This window comes from Salmo salar, chromosome 19, assembly GCF_965601325.2.
Source record: "Salmo salar chromosome 19, fSalSal1, whole genome shotgun sequence".
Classification (NCBI taxonomy): domain Eukaryota; kingdom Metazoa; phylum Chordata; class Actinopteri; order Salmoniformes; family Salmonidae; genus Salmo; species Salmo salar.
The window spans coordinates 68,045,048-68,061,612 of record NC_138309.1 but is presented as its reverse complement, the minus strand read 5'-3'; the positions used below and the strand labels follow the sequence as shown (position 1 = coordinate 68,061,612).

At 41.7% G+C, this 16,565-nt stretch overlaps 1 protein-coding gene across 1 annotated transcript; it reads left to right on the top strand.

The window, feature by feature from the left end:
* The first annotated feature begins 327 nt into the window (after positions 1-327).
* Positions 328-15,610, top strand: ppp1cab (protein phosphatase 1, catalytic subunit, alpha isozyme b). Its single transcript, NM_001141712.1, has 7 exons — positions 328-681; positions 2,903-3,034; positions 3,515-3,745; positions 9,206-9,310; positions 9,744-9,967; positions 14,350-14,484; positions 14,751-15,610. Exons 1-7 carry the CDS (start codon positions 627-629, stop codon positions 14,844-14,846), a joined length of 978 nt encoding a protein of 325 aa, NP_001135184.1. The 5' UTR covers positions 328-626; the 3' UTR covers positions 14,847-15,610.
* The last annotated feature ends 955 nt before the right edge of the window (positions 15,611-16,565 follow it).

Sequence of the window (16,565 nt, the reverse complement as noted above, 5' to 3'; positions counted from 1 at the left end):
GGTTCAATGTTCGTACAATTTGAAAAATGGAATGGATTTAAACTGATTGCCCACTATTTAAGTGCATCAAAATTAGCAGCAACGCTGGTGTTAACTCTGGATTTGGAAACTAGAAGTGCTCATTGCTGCAACAATGTACAGTAAATTGTGTACAGACAAAACATTGTTGATCTAATTCTTTGTATCATAACCTGTACATAACAGAACGCTATTTGTGCACATTTTCCACAATTGTCGCTCTAATTATTCATTTACAACACGCTCAGGACTGGGCTCCTATTCTGAAGCGTTCAAAAAAATCGTGACCCGGAAGTACTTAGTTATTCTTGCCTGCTTCTCAGCGGTCCTTTTGTTGAGGGCTGGGTGCTATCCAGTTGAAGGTGAAACATATTGAAATATAACTCGGTGAAATCTAAACCGGTATGAAAACTCGATAATTAACGCCTTTTGTTGAAATATTCTTCGGGGAAATCCATAAACATTTCCCCCCCAACTTCAACTATTGAGGCATTATCTGGCGCAAGGTTAGCGGGCTAACGTTAGCTGATTAAACTAGCTCACCTAGTTAACAAGCCTGCTACATTTTTTTTGATTATTCGAAACGGAAAACTTATCACAGGAATATTATGGCAGAAGCCGATAAATTAAACATCGACTCCATCATACAGCGACTTCTGGAAGGTAAGAACATCTCTTCCCCCCCCCCACATTTTTTTTGTGGTGAACTAGCAACTTCACAGGCCATCTAGCATCAACGACTAAAGCTCACCATATGCTTCCCAGTCGAAACCGGTCGCGCATATATTATGACGACATTTTGTGACGTTTTTGTTATTTTTGGTGTTCGGCGATTTTTTTATTTTCTTTTTCGTCTGTTCGAGCAAATAACTTATACTGTAACGACCCTTGGTTTATAAGCGCGGATATCGACTGCCGCTTGAGCATGCTTTTGAGGCACAGTCGATAGCGCGCTGGACTTCGGGCTAGAAGATCGAGGGTTCGAGGCCTGCTCCCTGCCTGTTTCATTACAATAGAAGCCTGACGGGGCGCTGTTTTGAAGTTACCACGTCCCACCGTTGTAAAAAATATTTGGGAAGATATAATAATGCTTTTATTAATGTCTACTTTTGTTTTTACCACATTTATTATATTCCAGACACCTTAATGCATACTTACAAATGTTATTATGTAAGATAAAAATACAAAAAAAATCTACATTTTCCTCAGTATTTTTTTTGTAGTTCAACTGTTCTTGGAATTTTCAAAAACACTTTAACACATGTAATTTTGTCCTTTGACAAAACATTGAATTCAAATATTGTGTATTTATTCTGCTTCTTCTCGGGAGTGTCAATATGGCCGATCGGAGGCTTCTTGGCCTCTCATTGGCCTATACATAGCATATGCACTCCAGGGTTTATATACATTATGTTAGCTTCACATAGTTGAGTTGTGGTAAGAGCAAACCGAACCTAGTATGCAGACACCTTTATCTGGCTAGCTGGATAGGTAGTTGGCTAGCCCTCGATCATGACTCTCAGTTCCGTTACATTACGTATAATTCATTGGACGAAGGTGTCTTCTTTACAGGGGGGTTTGTTATGAGTCTCGATGCTCAGTCTGAACATTAAGACGCATCTCTTGCGGTACGGTTTTGGAAGCATAAGGACCATATATTTCATATCAGCAATAATTTTCAGAAAACAAAAGGTTAAATTGATATACGCCTTTTTATAGGTTAGCGTTATTGTTCCCACACGGCCATATCTTCATGTTAAGTGCTTGTTTACGAAAAACAGACTGAAGACAGACACGACCACCTGTGCTAAATAGCTATCTAGCTTGCTCCAAACACCTGTGTGTAATCTTAACTTGGGATGTGTAGCGGATGTGTCGTCTAGTCGAATGGAGGCACCTATAGCTGTATGGATCTGGGAAAAACTGCTACAGTAATTGTCTTTTATTTGAAGGATTCTTTCTCACTGATGAAAGATAAGGGCCATATGTTTCGAAAGCCGGATAGCAAACAAATAAAAAAAATTTTTTTTGGTAAATATATTTTTTTTTAAATTCATACAATACAAAACATACAACTGACAACCTACAGACCTACAGTTCTCACCCCTATCTCCAGTGCCTGCACTACTCTCCACCACAAATTGCACCATTTTGGTCTTCTCCGTCACCCACGCTCTTTCAATAATTAGATAATGAATCATATTTTTCCATTGTCTTAACAGTGGAGGATTGATTGATTTCCAGTTTAAGTATACGTTTTTTCAGTATAACTGACGAGAAGAGAATTGTCCAACACATCAGGTACCTTACTGCACCCTCATGACATGTCTTCAAATATGCAGACAGCCGGATTAAAAGTAAATTTACATTGTAATACTTCTGACAGCCAAATTTCTAACTACGCCCATACCTTTTGGACTTCATAGCATTCCCAGAAGGCATGGATTATTGAGTCATTGTTAGTTTTACACTTAAGACATGGCTCTGTCGTTGTGCTATATAATTTGTGAATTTTGTGTCTTGTATAATACATTCTATACATTTGTACTGGATTAAGCCTACATTTTTGTTAACTGTAGTTTTATTAGTTATGTTCCAAAATTCCCCCATCTTGTGCCAATATCAGTTATTTTTAAGTCTTTTATTCCTTTTTTCTAAGAAATTGTCAGTTGGATAGGCTCTCTGCAAGGTTTTGTATATCTTACCTATCATATGAATATCCTCTTCTGACTCAAATAGGATTCCCTCAAGATTTTGTCGAGTTGCTTTGATATTCGCTGCTGCTGAAAAGTCAGTTGAAAACAGCTACACAGTTATCTCGCTCCACATGAGACACAGTGTTGTGTATGAACAAGTGTTCACTTTGTCCTTGTCTCCTGTCCAGTGAAGGGCTCCCGACCTGGCAAAAATGTGCAGCTGACGGAGAACGAGATTCGTGGCCTCTGCCTCAAGTCCCGGGAGATCTTCCTCAGCCAGCCAATACTGCTCGAACTCGAGGCACCACTCAAGATTTGTGGTGAGGCCAAGTTGTCATTTCTGGGGTTGGGAAATGGGTGCCTCAAATGTGGTTCATCAAAGTAGTAGAACTTTATTAATTCCAAGAAGGGAAATTGATGAATCATCATCACCATTAACATCAGCAATACAAAGTGTAAAGACAGGAGATGGCTCAGGAACAGAAGACATGCTCTTTAGCAATAAGGGAAGCAAGTGTAGAAAAGTAAAGTGCTACCAGTGCTATGTAGGAAAACTATTCTCTATCTGTTTACCAACACTTGACAGAAGGGATCATTACAATGAATACTGAAAAAAATAATACTAGTCCTACTAGCTAGCGTAACTGAAGTATTTTGTTGTGGATGATGGTGCCCAACAGCCTATTTTAGTCCCCTCTCTGTTTTGAACACAAACATCAATACAGTAACAACCTGAACAAACATTTTCCTGTTAGTATCTTGTGACCTTACACACCATGGTCAACTCTGCCCACCCACAGGTGACGTCCACGGTCAGTACTACGACCTGCTGAGACTATTTGAGTACGGAGGCTTTCCCCCGGAGAGCAACTACCTGTTCTTGGGGGACTATGTGGACCGAGGAAAGCAGTCATTGGAGACAATCTGCCTGCTGCTGGCCTACAAGGTCAAATACCCAGAGAACTTCTTTCTGCTGAGGGGCAACCACGAGTGTGCCTCCATCAACAGAATATACGGCTTCTACGATGAGTGTGAGTTGATGGGGCTTGGACAGTTGCATAACACAGACAGACATGAAAAAAACACGACAGAGCACCTGCATCCATGTGAGGCTTCATAACTGAGCATAACAGTCATGGGCACACACACACAGTAAATGCATATAAAAAATAATAATGTGAGTACACAGAGATAAATGTAAGCACTACTGTATGAGCGGTATTCTGACATCTCCATCAGGCTAGGGTGGTATACCGTATTTGGAAATAGCCACTGGGTGTTTTTATTACATTTTTTTGTACCGTTGAAGCTATTTATTTGAAGTTTTTCCATGAATGTTCAAATTTGTAGCTACTTTTTAAGTAAATACCTGCAGTCAACTTGTGTAATACGTTAGGGGATGAAGCAGATCACTTTCATAATTTCATCGGTCACATTAACTTACATTATGAACAGTTGAGCCATTCACGTGTTTGTAAATACAGTGGTTCTTCCTTTAAAAGTTACACGTTTATGCTGTGACCGTTTGTGGTAGATGGTGGCATTCTGTCATTGCACCACACTATCACAAGGGGAGTTAGAACGCTGATCTTTCGGTAGTCTAAACTGTGGCAATTAATGGAGGCGTTTTCAGTCTGAGAGTCTCCTCTGGCACTAGAGTCCTGCATCAGGTGGTCTTGGAGTTAAGAGAGAACTTGGGTAAATACAATGGGGAAATTTCACTTGACATGTGGACTGGTGATTTTCCAGAAAATAGGCACGGTGTGCTTTTGGTTTCTCTACCTCTTAAAAACATAAATAAATAATTCTAAATAACAAACTGGCTTTATTTACAAATTAGTAAGAATGTCTCACCCCATGTTCAAGAATGGCCTTTTTCCCTTTACCCAGATTACAATTGCTCACTTTCGGTTATTTGAAACGAAATCATCTCCAAAATATAGTTATTTTTTAAACAAGCCAAAGTAAGTTGGTAGCAATTTAAGTGAAAAAAAAAAAGTTACGAGCTTGTCTGTCGGCCCTGCATTAAAGAAAATTGTGATAAATTAAAATACACTGCTCAAAAAAATAAAGGGAACACTTAAACAACACAATGTAACTCCAAGTCAATCACACTTCTGTGAAATCAAACTGTTCACTTAGGAAGCAACACCGATTGACAATAAATTTCACATGCTGTTGTGCAAATGGAATAGACAACAGGTGGAAATTATAGGCAATTAGCAAGACACCCCCAATAAAGGAGTGGTTCTGCAGGTGGTGACCACAGACCACTTCTCAGTTCCTATGCTTCCTGGCTGATGTTTTGGTCACTTTTGAATGCTGGCGGTGCTTTCACTCTAGTGGTAGCATGAGACGGAGTCTACAACCCACACAAGTGGCTCAGGTAGTGCAGCTCATCCAGGATGGCACATCAATGCGAGCTGTGGCAAGAAGGTTGGCTGTGTCTGTCAGCGTAGTGTCCAGAGCATGGAGGCGCTACCAGGAGACAGGCCAGTACATCAGGAGACGTGGAGGAGGCCGTAGGAGGGCAACAACCCAGCAGCAGGACCACTACCTCCGCCTTTGTGCATGGAGGAGCAGGAGAAGCACTGCCAGAGCCCTGCAAAATGACCTCCAGCAGGCCACAAATGTGCATGTGTCTGCTCAAATGGTCAGAAACAGACTCCATGAGGGTGGTATGAGGGCCCGACGTCCACAGGTGGGGGTTGTGCTTACAGCCCAACACCGTGCAGGACGTTTGGCATTTGCCAGAGAACACCAAGATTGGCAAATTCGCCACTGGCGCCCTGTGCTCTTCACAGATGAAAGCAGGTTCACACTGAGCACGTGACAGACGTGACAGAGTCTGGAGACGCCGTGGAGAACGTTCTGCTGCCTGCAACATCCTCCAGCATGACCGGTTTGGCGGTGGGTCAGTCATGGTGTGGGGTGGCATTTCTTTGGGGGGCCGCACAGCCCTCCATGTGCTCGCCAGAGGTAGCCTGACTGCCATTAGGTACCGAGATGAGATCCTCAGACCCCTTGTGAGACCATATGCTGGTGCGGTTGGCCCTGGGTTCCTCCTAATGCAAGACAATGCTAGACCTCGTGTGGCTGGAGTGTGTCAGCAGTTCCTGCAAGAGGAAGGCATTGATGCTATGGACTGGCCTGCCCGTTCCCCAGACCTGAATCCAATTGAGCACATCTGGGACATCATGTCTCGCTCCATCCACCAACGCCACGTTGCACCACAGACTGTCCAGGAGTTGGCGGATGCTTTAGTCCAGGTCTGGGAGGAGATCCCTCAGGAGACCATCCGCCACCTCATCAGGAGCATGCCCAGGCGTTGTAGGGAGGTCATACAGGCACGTGGAGGCCACACACACTACTGAGCCTCATTTTGACTTGTTTTAAGGACATTACATCAAAGTTGGATCAGCCTGTAGTGTGGTTTTCCACTTGAATTTTGAGTGTGACTCCAAATCCAGACCTCCATGGGTTGATAAATTGGATTTCCATTGATTATTTTTGTGTGATTTTGTTGTCAGCACATTCAACTATGTAAAGAAAAAGTATTTAATAAGATTATTTCTTTCATTCAGATCTAGGATGTGTTTTTTAAGTGTTCCCTTTATTTTTTTGAGCAGTATATATAGCACCGTCTCTTGCACATGTCATTTTCCTTTCATAATGCATCCTTATTTACAAAGCTATTATTATTATTAACCCTGCACTATAATTATATAAAAGCCCTTTAGATATTCTCACAGACCAGATTTGCCCTAACGAAAAATTCCCCTTTGTATATCCAGTCCTCTAAATGTAATTTTTGGCGGAGAGTCGCATCATTGGCGGAGCGTCAAGATGGAGTCACAATCCATGCCAGGCAGACATGCAGATGTTTATTTCAACTACATTTTAGTTGCAACAAGTTCGATCGGGTTTAAATCAGGAGATCTACAATGTGAGATGAAAAAAAATATTTTTAGATATACTGTAGGCCTACCGTAGATGACATGAGTCTCGCGAGTGTTGAGTAATGTGCTGTTAAAAGTGTTGGTCTTTTATTTATTTTTATTTAACCTTTTATTTTACTACATAAAGGTCTACTTACTCTGCTGTCATCTTGAACCAGTTTATGCCTTCATTTGCAATGCAAACCATAAAGAATTACTATGAGAATAAATGGAAGAGGCAGGTGGAAGGTGGAAAAAGTAAGCAACTTCTTTCAGCCCTTGAGGCCTTTTGAAAACATGTTTTCACAAGGGCTATTAGCAGGACAATAGACGCGATGTGGTCCCAAAAACACCTCTCTGACATAGGGTCCAGCATATCTATTGATGTCTTTCAATGTCTCGCCAGCTTTGATCCATGCCTTGGCCTGCAGTACGCAAAGTTCTTTGTTTGTCAAACTAATCATTTGGTCGAAACTATAGAACAGTACAAAACAAGAGAACACATGGTTAATGTTAGGGGGGGGGGGGGGGGAAATGAAGAATTTTTTTTTTTTTTTTAAATAAAATGTCTTACAGAGCCTTTCCATATGTTCACTCAATTTTCTTCAACTGTCTTCTGACTGTGATTAGAGCGATGCCTTTGCCAATCGCTCATCATCTTCAACCATCAGTGAGTCCATCTCCAGCTAGCACAGTGGATCTGGGCCGATTCCGGCTGAGAGTCGGGGCACTCGGCTGAGAGTCAGACTCGGCGGACGTCATGTGGTACGAGTCTGGCAGTATTACCTATAGCTAGGATGCGGGGATTAAGCTCAGGTCGATTCCGGTGTGAGTTATCTGGCCCAAATGTATTACTTGGTGCTCGGGCCGATTGTGGCTACACCCTGGCATATGATTACACGGGCTGATTTATATAATTAACATTTCATAATACATTTTTCTGTGATCAAACAATATAATATTGAAATTAAATTGTTTAACAGTACTGTTTAAGTAGTATTTTAGTATTTTGATACTTTGTGCAAGGCAATTGAGTAACACAACATTTTGTGGATGGGGTCTCCTGCGTGGCGCAGCGGTCTAAGACACTGCATCGCAGTGCAATCTGTGTTGCTACGGATGCTGGTTCGATACCCGTGCCGGCCGTGACCGGGAGACCCATGAGGCGACGCACAATTGGCCCAGTGTTGTCCGGGTTAGGGGAGGGTTTGGCTAGCCGGGATGTCCATGTCCCATCGTGCTGTAGCGACTCCTGTGGCACGCCAGACGCATGCACTATGACACGGTCACCAGGTGTACGTGTTTCCTCCGACACATTGGTGTGGCTGACTTCTGGGTTAAGCGTGCATTGTGTCAAGAAGCAGTGTGGCTTGGCGGGGTTGTGTTTCGGAGGACGCACGGCTCTCGACCTTCGTTTTAGATCTGCGTTTACAAAAAGTCTATATTTTTTCCTTTGTGGAAAACAAAGAATTCTGTGTTAACGCGACACCTAAGTTTAACTTGCTAGTTTTCTAAGTAAGTGGCTGAATTAATAAGATAAGGCATCATATTCTATTAGCCTTCGGCCGTGTTTGAGAAGTCACAGCCCTTTGGATGAGTTATCTGTGCAGCTGCCACTGCTCTCTTGATTTTCCTTGCGTTTTTTTCTCAGCCCGTGGCCTCCTCTCCCATCTTTTCCAAGCAGAGAAGTCAGGCCCATTGCCCTAGCGACTCCACACAGACACAGTGTGTACACATGCTGCTCCAGAGCCAGTACTGTACTGTTCTTCCTCCAGACAAGCATGCGTCAAAAATGTGTTCATTTGCACGTCTCTCGTTCACATTCGCTTGTAAAGTTCCAAACTCACCAAAAATGACATTAGGTAGCTCCTACCTAATATATGTATAACTTTATGAGCTGGGTGGCCTGTCTTTGCACTTTGTGGGCTTTTCTTTGTGTGTACTAAGCTGATAATAACATAAATCCCGGGATGAGAGAAGGACAGTATGACAATATGAAAATCTGGATGCTGCCCAACTCTATTCTCCATACACTTAACTTGAATTTTCACGGTTAGGCATCGGATGTTGCCACACGGATCTCAAGTCGCCCCATATCTCCAGTATATAGAATAAATATATTAACATTCTGAACTCGTATGCACCCAATGCCATAATGACTTTAATTCAACATGACTGGTGAAATAAAACATTATTAAATAAAGTTCAGCAAACAAGCTGAACTCTTGTGTTTTTGTGAGAAACTTTGACTTAAATGCTTACAGAGCATGTATTATGCGAAGCGCAAAATAAGAATGCAATAAATTATGTGAGTGATTTTCGGGACAAAGCAAAGACCAGGTTTATTAGCTTTGAAGATCAGTGTTCAGTTTTGACGGTTGGAACACGTTACAAAACATTCAGATAGAAATGGATTTTGTATAACAGAAATTATTTTATGTCATGAAGAATTGGGCATCGTCATCTCTATTCATTAAGTTGCAATTCCCAACATTCTGAACTGTTCATTTTACTGAATACGCCATAGATTCATTTAGATATTTCCCCTTGTAGGTAAGAGGCGGTACAATATCAAGCTGTGGAAGACCTTCACCGACTGCTTCAACTGCCTGCCTGTGGCGGCCATCGTCGACGAGAAGATATTTTGTTGTCATGGAGGTATGAAGTTGTAGTATTTATCAAATGGCTCCACTGCACACATTTCCGGTTGATTTTGAAACACCCTTGTGTCCTTGTCGTAATGTGCCATGTAAACTCCCATTGCAACTGTAGAATATCAACTGCGTAGAAAGAGTGAAAGGAAAAACTCAGCTGAGAGAGAGATAATTTAGATATTTTGGATAGGGCCAGGCTGGGATGTAGGCTGTAGTTATTGTCATTCAGACCAAGATTGATGAGCTTTAGGCAGATTGAGAAGTGGAAATCACCGAGATTAGTTACATTATTGTAAACTGTATTTTTAATTATCTTTTAGGTGGTTGTAATTGAAAAGCCATATAAAAAAATATATTATACAAGCTTTGCACCCAAGCTATCTCTCGTGCGACAGTCTATACGTTATTAAAAAAATTAAAATCCTCCCATCCCCCAGGCCTGTCCCCTGATCTCCAGTCTATGGAGCAGGTGCGGCGGGTGATGAGGCCCACGGACGTGCCTGACCAGGGCCTGCTATGCGACCTGCTGTGGGCAGACCCGGACAAGGATGTGCTGGGCTGGGGAGAGAATGACCGTGGCGTCTCCTTCACCTTTGGCGCCGACGTGGTCACCAAGTTCCTCCACAAGCACGACATGGACCTCATCTGCAGGGCCCACCAGGTCAGTGACTACCGAGGGGGAAGAGGTAGGGTTTAGGGAGCAGAAAGATCCCAGCAGGTATACTGTTTTTATTTAACCTTTATTTATACAGGTAAGTCAATTAACCTCTCTAGGGTAGGGGGCAGTATTTGCACGGCCGGATAAAAAACGTACCCGATTTAATCTGGTTATTACTACTGCCCAGAAACTAGAATATGCATATAATTATTGGCTTTGGATAGAAAAGACCCTAAAGTTTCTAAAACTGTTTGAATGGTGTCTGTGAGTATAACAGAACTCATATGGCAGGCAAAAACCTGAGAAGATTCCTTACAGGAAGTGACCTGTCTGACAAGTTCTTGTTCTTCTTGGCTCTCTTTAATGAAAACTGAGGATCTTTGCTGTAACGTGACACTTCCTACGGCTCCCAAAGGCTCTCAGAAGGCGGGAAAAAGCTGAATGATGTAATTCCAGCCACTGGCTGAAAAACATTAGCGCTTTTGGTAAATGTTCTATCAGAGGACAATGGGACTGAGGCGCGTGCACGAGTCGACCCCATGTTTTTATTTTCTCTCTCTTTGAACGTAAACACGCTTTCCCGGTCGGAATATTATCGCTTTTTTACGAGAAAAATGGCATAAAAATTGATTTTAAACAGCGGTTGACATGCTTCGAAGTACGGTAATGGAATATTTAGAATTTTTTTTGTCACGAAATGCGTCGTGCACGTCACCCTTTACCATTCGGATAGTGTCTTGAACGCACGAACAAAACAGAGGATATTTGAACAGAACTATGGATTATTTTGAACCAAACCAACATTTGTTATTGAAGTAGAAGTCCTGGGAGTACATTCTGACGAAAAACAGCAAAGGTAATAACATTTTTCTTATAGTAAATCTGACTTTGGTGAGGGCTAAACTTGATGGGTGTCTAAATAGCTAGCCCTGTGATGCCGGGCTATCTACTTAGAATATTGCAAAATGTGCTTTCACCGAAAAGCTATTTTAAAATCGGACATAGCGAGTGCATAGAGGAGTTCTGTATCTAATTCTTAAAATAATTTATGTTTTTTGTGAACGTTTATCGTGAGTAATTTAGTAAATTCACCGGAAGTATGCGGGGGTATGCTAGTTCTGAACGTCACATGCTAATGTAAAAAGCTGGTTTTTGATATAAATATGAACTTGATTGAACAAAACATGCATGTATTGTATAACATAATGTCCTAGGGTTGTCATCTGATGAAGATCATCAAAGGTTAGTGCTGCATTTAGCTGTGGTTTGGGTTTATGTGACATTATATGCTAGCTTGAAAAATGGGTGTTTGATTATTTCTGGCTGGGTACTCTGCTGACATAATCTAATGTTTTGCTTTCGTTGTAAAGCCTTTTTGAAATCGGACAGTGTGGTTAGATTAACGAGAGTCTTGTCTTTAAAATGGTGTAAAATAGTCATATCTTTGAGAAATTGAAGTAATAGCATTTCTAAGATATTTGAATAACGCGCCACAGGATTCAACTGGCTGTTGAGTAGGTGGGACGATTTCGTCCCGCCGACCCTAGAGAGGTTAACCCCGGTGTCCTGGCAAAATTCCAAATCTGGCCCTCATACCATCATGGACACCTAATCATCCCTAGTTTACAATTGGCTCATTCATCTCCTCTCCCCTGTAACTATTCCCCAGGTTGCTGCTGTAAATGAGAATGTGTTCCCAGTCAACTTACCTGGTAAAATAAGAGTTGAAAAAATGCATCCTTAAATTAAGATTGTCATTTTAGAAGCTTGCAGGATTCATTACTTACCAACAACAGCTGCAATTCCCAATAAAACTACATCACGTTTTGTTTATTTTCTTTGCTAAGTCTAACACTATCATGAATCCTAGTCAAAGTTTTGTAGTTCAGAGTGAAGTATTTATTTTGTTTCATAGCGCTAGTTAATCACCCTGGCTTTAGCCGCTGGGGGAGCAGGCCTGCCCAGGCAAGTCCAGGGGGGTTGCCTAGCAACACATGCCTTGAAAGGGAGGCAACCTCAGCACAACAAATTCCCATGATTCTATGCTAGATTAGGACCGAACAATTAGTGTGGCAGCTAAAATGGCTTTGAAAAAATAAGATTTCAGCTAATAGGGAGACATAACTACATTATGCATTCACTGATCATATCATAAACTATTTACTTATAATTAGTGTTGCACGGTATACCAGTACCACGGTAATATTACAGTACCAAAACGTCATGATACTAAGATTTTAGAATACCGTAGTACTGTTTCTAAAAATGTCACTGGCCGTTTCAAACTAATCCCGTGTTGCTAATTATTGGTTTGTTAACAAATGTTGTTCATTCATGTTACCTAGCTAGCTAACAACCTTGTAACAGGAAGAAAGGAAAAGGGTCTGCTACTCATGAGATTCAAAGCTAGGATTCATATAGGCCTAATGTAAGCCTAAACTACAGTTGAAGTCGGAAGTTTACATACACCTTAGCCAAATACATTTTAAACTCAGTTTTTCACAATTCCTGACATTTAATCCTAGTGAAAATTCCCTGTTTTAGGTCAGTTAGGATCACCACTTTATTTTAAGAATATAAAATGTCAGAATAATAGTAGAGAGAATGATTTCTTTCTTTCATCACATTCCCAGTGGGTCAGAAGTTTACATACACTCAATTAGTATTTGGTAGCGTTGCCTTTAAATTGTTTAACTTGGGTGAAACATTTCGGGTAGGCTTCCACAAGCTTCCCACAATACTTTGGGTGAATTTTGGCCCATTCCTTCTGACAGAGCTGGTGAAACTGAGTCAGGTTTGTAGGCCTCCTTGCTCGCACACGCCTTTTCAGTTCTGCCCACAAATTTTCTATAAGATTGAGGTCAGGGCTTTGTGATGGCCACTCCAATATCTTGACTTTGTTGTCCTTAAGCCATTTTGCCACAACTTTGGAAGTATGCTTGGGGTCATTGTCCATTTGGAACACCCATTTGCGACCAAGCTTTAACTTCCTGACTGATGTCTTGAGATGTTGCTTCAATATATCCCCATCATTTTCCTGCCTCATGATGCCATCTATTTTGTGAAGTGCACCAGTCCCTCCTGCAGCAAAGCACCCCCACAACATGATGCTGCCACCCCCGTGCTTCACGGTTGGGATGGGGTTCTTCGGCTTGCAAGCCTCCCCCTTTTTCCTCCAAACGTAGCGATGGTCATAATGGCCAAACAGTTCTGTTTTTGTTTCATCAGACCAGAGGACATTTCTCCAAAAAGTACGATCTTTGTCCCCACGTGCAGTTGCAAACCGTAGTCTGGCTTTTTTATGGCGGTTTTGGAACAGTGGCTTCTTCCTTCCTGAGCGGCCTTTCAGGTTATGTCGATATAGGACTCGTTTTTACTGTGGTTATAGAAACTTTTGTACCGGTTTCATCCAGCACCTTCACAAGGTCCTTTGCTGTTGTTTTGGGATTGATTTGCACTTTTCGCACAAAAGTATCTTTATCTCTAGGAGACAGAACGCGTCTCCTTCCTGAGCGGTATGACGGCTGCGTGGTCCCATGGTGTATATACTTGCGTGCTATTGTTTGTACAGATGAACGTGGTACCTTCAGGCGTTTGGAAATTGAACCAGACTTGTGGAGGTCTGGAAAATTACTTGTCCTGCACAAAGTCGATGTCCTAACCGACTTGCCAAACTATAATTTGTTAACAAGAAATTTGGGGAGTGGTTGAAAAACGAGTTTTAATGACTCCAACCTAAGTGTATGTAAACTTCCGACTTCAACTGTATATACAAAATCTAGTTCTGCTTCTCCTTTAGATTCTGTTTGGTGCCTAACGTTTTTAAAGTTGGGTGCAGTGTGTGTATATGTTTGTTGGAGGGAGTGGTGTGTCTGTTTATGAGGGGCATAAAGATCATTATGCATGTACAGTATATTCCTTCCTCCCATTCTTCCAGCCAAATCACAGGTAGGCTTTGCAGATATGAGCAAATTAATCGGCCATGCCGATTAATCGGTCGACCTCTAGTATGTTTGGTTAAAGGTGTGGATCTTACCTTACACCTTTGACACAACAGTAGGTTTACTACCCGGCCCGACCTTTACTGCCCGCCCTTAAACCAGTTTAGTGGTTTTGTTTGTGATATGAATAATTGACTTCCCTCTAGTACAAGCGGTTTGAAAGTGAATACGCCTAGAATTCTTTGCACACTTGTCCACAGTGTTACATAGCTAATGGAGGAAGGACAAAGCTACCTTGGTTCCTTAAAATCACAACAATCCCTGTTAACCCATTCCAAACCGGGGTCGGTTTATTTATTGGTCAAGTTCAGATGGTACCTTCTCATTTCACTCCATTTCATACCGTTTCGTGCCTACTGAACACAGCCCTACTTCGTTCCTCAGGTGGTTGAGGATGGCTACGAGTTCTTTGCGAAGAGGCAGCTAGTGACACTGTTCTCGGCCCCCAACTACTGCGGCGAGTTTGACAACGCCGGAGCCATGATGAGCGTTGACGAGACCCTCATGTGCTCCTTCCAGGTAAAGGGATATCACTAAAATAACTTTCTAATCTTTAAGTTTTAGTAATGTGTTGAGGACGTTGTTGTCTGCGTGTCCTTTGTTTGGCCTGTAATGGTACTTGTCTGTATTAGCTGGTGTAAACAAATTTCCCCTTTTGGGATCAATATAGTACTATTTTAAAACTGCACTAATGTTTTTATATTATTATATAGTTGGCATTTATTATAGTGTTTTCTTGATTTTGAATGAAAGTCTCTTATTTGTTTGTTCTCAATCCTTCCAAGATCCTCAAGCCTGCAGACAAGAAGCTGTTCTATGGGGGTGGAGGGGGCATGGGCTCCGGACGTCCTGTCACCCCCCCCAGGAAAGCCAAGAAGTGAAATGACTCGCCCCTCCCTCAGCCTCCACCTGCACTCCCACCATGTTTGCCCTCTCTACCTCTCTTTCCTCTCTTTCACCAAACAGCCAGAAATCAAACCAGTACCCAGGGCTTTTTCCTTTTTTTATCGTAAGAAAAACATGTAATGCTATGAATTGTCTATGAGTGGGTGTTTGAGAGAACGAGACATGGAATGCGTGTGTTTCCGTCTGCGAGCGAGCATTGAAAAGTGTGTGCGTGTGTGTGCATTATGTGCGAAAATTTGAGAGATTTGTAATATCCCCTTCTCTTACCACTTTACCCCATTGAAAGGATGGAACCACAGTGTCGTTCTGTACAGTAATTGTGACTGAAAAAACTGGGTTCGGGAGACAGTGGAGACAACTGACCAGATGAATTTAGCAGCAAACTCGTGCAAACAGATGGTGTGTTTGTGCACAGGGCGATTAGTTTGTTTTTCCCTGTCCCCTGTACTGTAAAATATCAAACAGATGTGTATGTGCCGTGTGACTACTCCCACTTCAAGAAAGACATTTGAATATCCTCGAGCAGGAGAGGTTAAATGTGTCAATTGTCTCAAAGGAAAGCAAGCATGCCCTCCGCTCGCACACACATACAATGACCCTTTTCACAGATTCATACGAGCCAGAGCTGTAAAAACCACACAATTTAGGTTTGTACAGATTTGATTACTTGAAAGAGATTTTTTGTGAATTCGTTTTGTAGTCTCATCAAGTTGACCAATAAAGCAAGAATCTGAATGAAGTTCTTCTTTCATTGCTTATCTATTATCTTTGCTAACCACTGTGGTTTGTTGTCATCTAAAAAGGAATGATACCCCTATCCCCCTCTTTTTTTTTATTTGTACTGTGTCTTCCTGGCTCTAATATTTCGGGTCAGCAAACCCTTCTGGGGGCTTCATAATTTAAATCACATTTCTTAATCATCATTCTATACCAACCTAAATCAATTTTGAAACTGACATGGACTAGTGCTTTTGTTATGAAATCCAGTTTAGTTATATATATATATATATATATAAAAAAAAAAGAACTGCACACACTACCTCTACATGTTTTTTTTAATGTGTCGATGTTACGGTCAGGGACCTTTTTAAGACAGTCAACTTTGGGGCTGTAATTCTCTGCACCTCAAATGAGAGAAGCATGGTGCTGCGTGTTCACGTTTAGTCATGCAATACCATCCAATAGCGTAGTCACACACAAACCAACTAAGTGTTGTCTATTTGCTGTCCATAGGGTGGCGCTCTGAGTTGCCAAACTGAAGTGGGCTGAGGTAGACTAGTTACATGAGGGGTCATTGGACTTTCATATGGTAAACGTTTCTCATTGGTTAAGCACCCCAGTAAGTGTTATTGTCAATGAATGGCTTACGACAGAATCTCAAGTAATACTATTAACTCATTAATGAACAACGGAACGCATTACTTGATGCTGTAGAATTGGACTTTTCGCTTGCTATACCCCTGCATGAAGCTTCTGCAACAAAGTAATGACGAGGGGCAAATGTCATTTAAGTAATTCAATAATATTGATCCCATGTTGCTGGGTGGACTCGTGCTAAAAAATGTGGATCACTCTTTCACACTCCATTCTATATATATAAAAAAAGATCACATTTCTCTTCTGTATCTCCCAGTCTGTTTTCATTCGTCTTGCTGTCATCAACACTCGTCCTTCAAGGCGCTCTGTCCATCAAT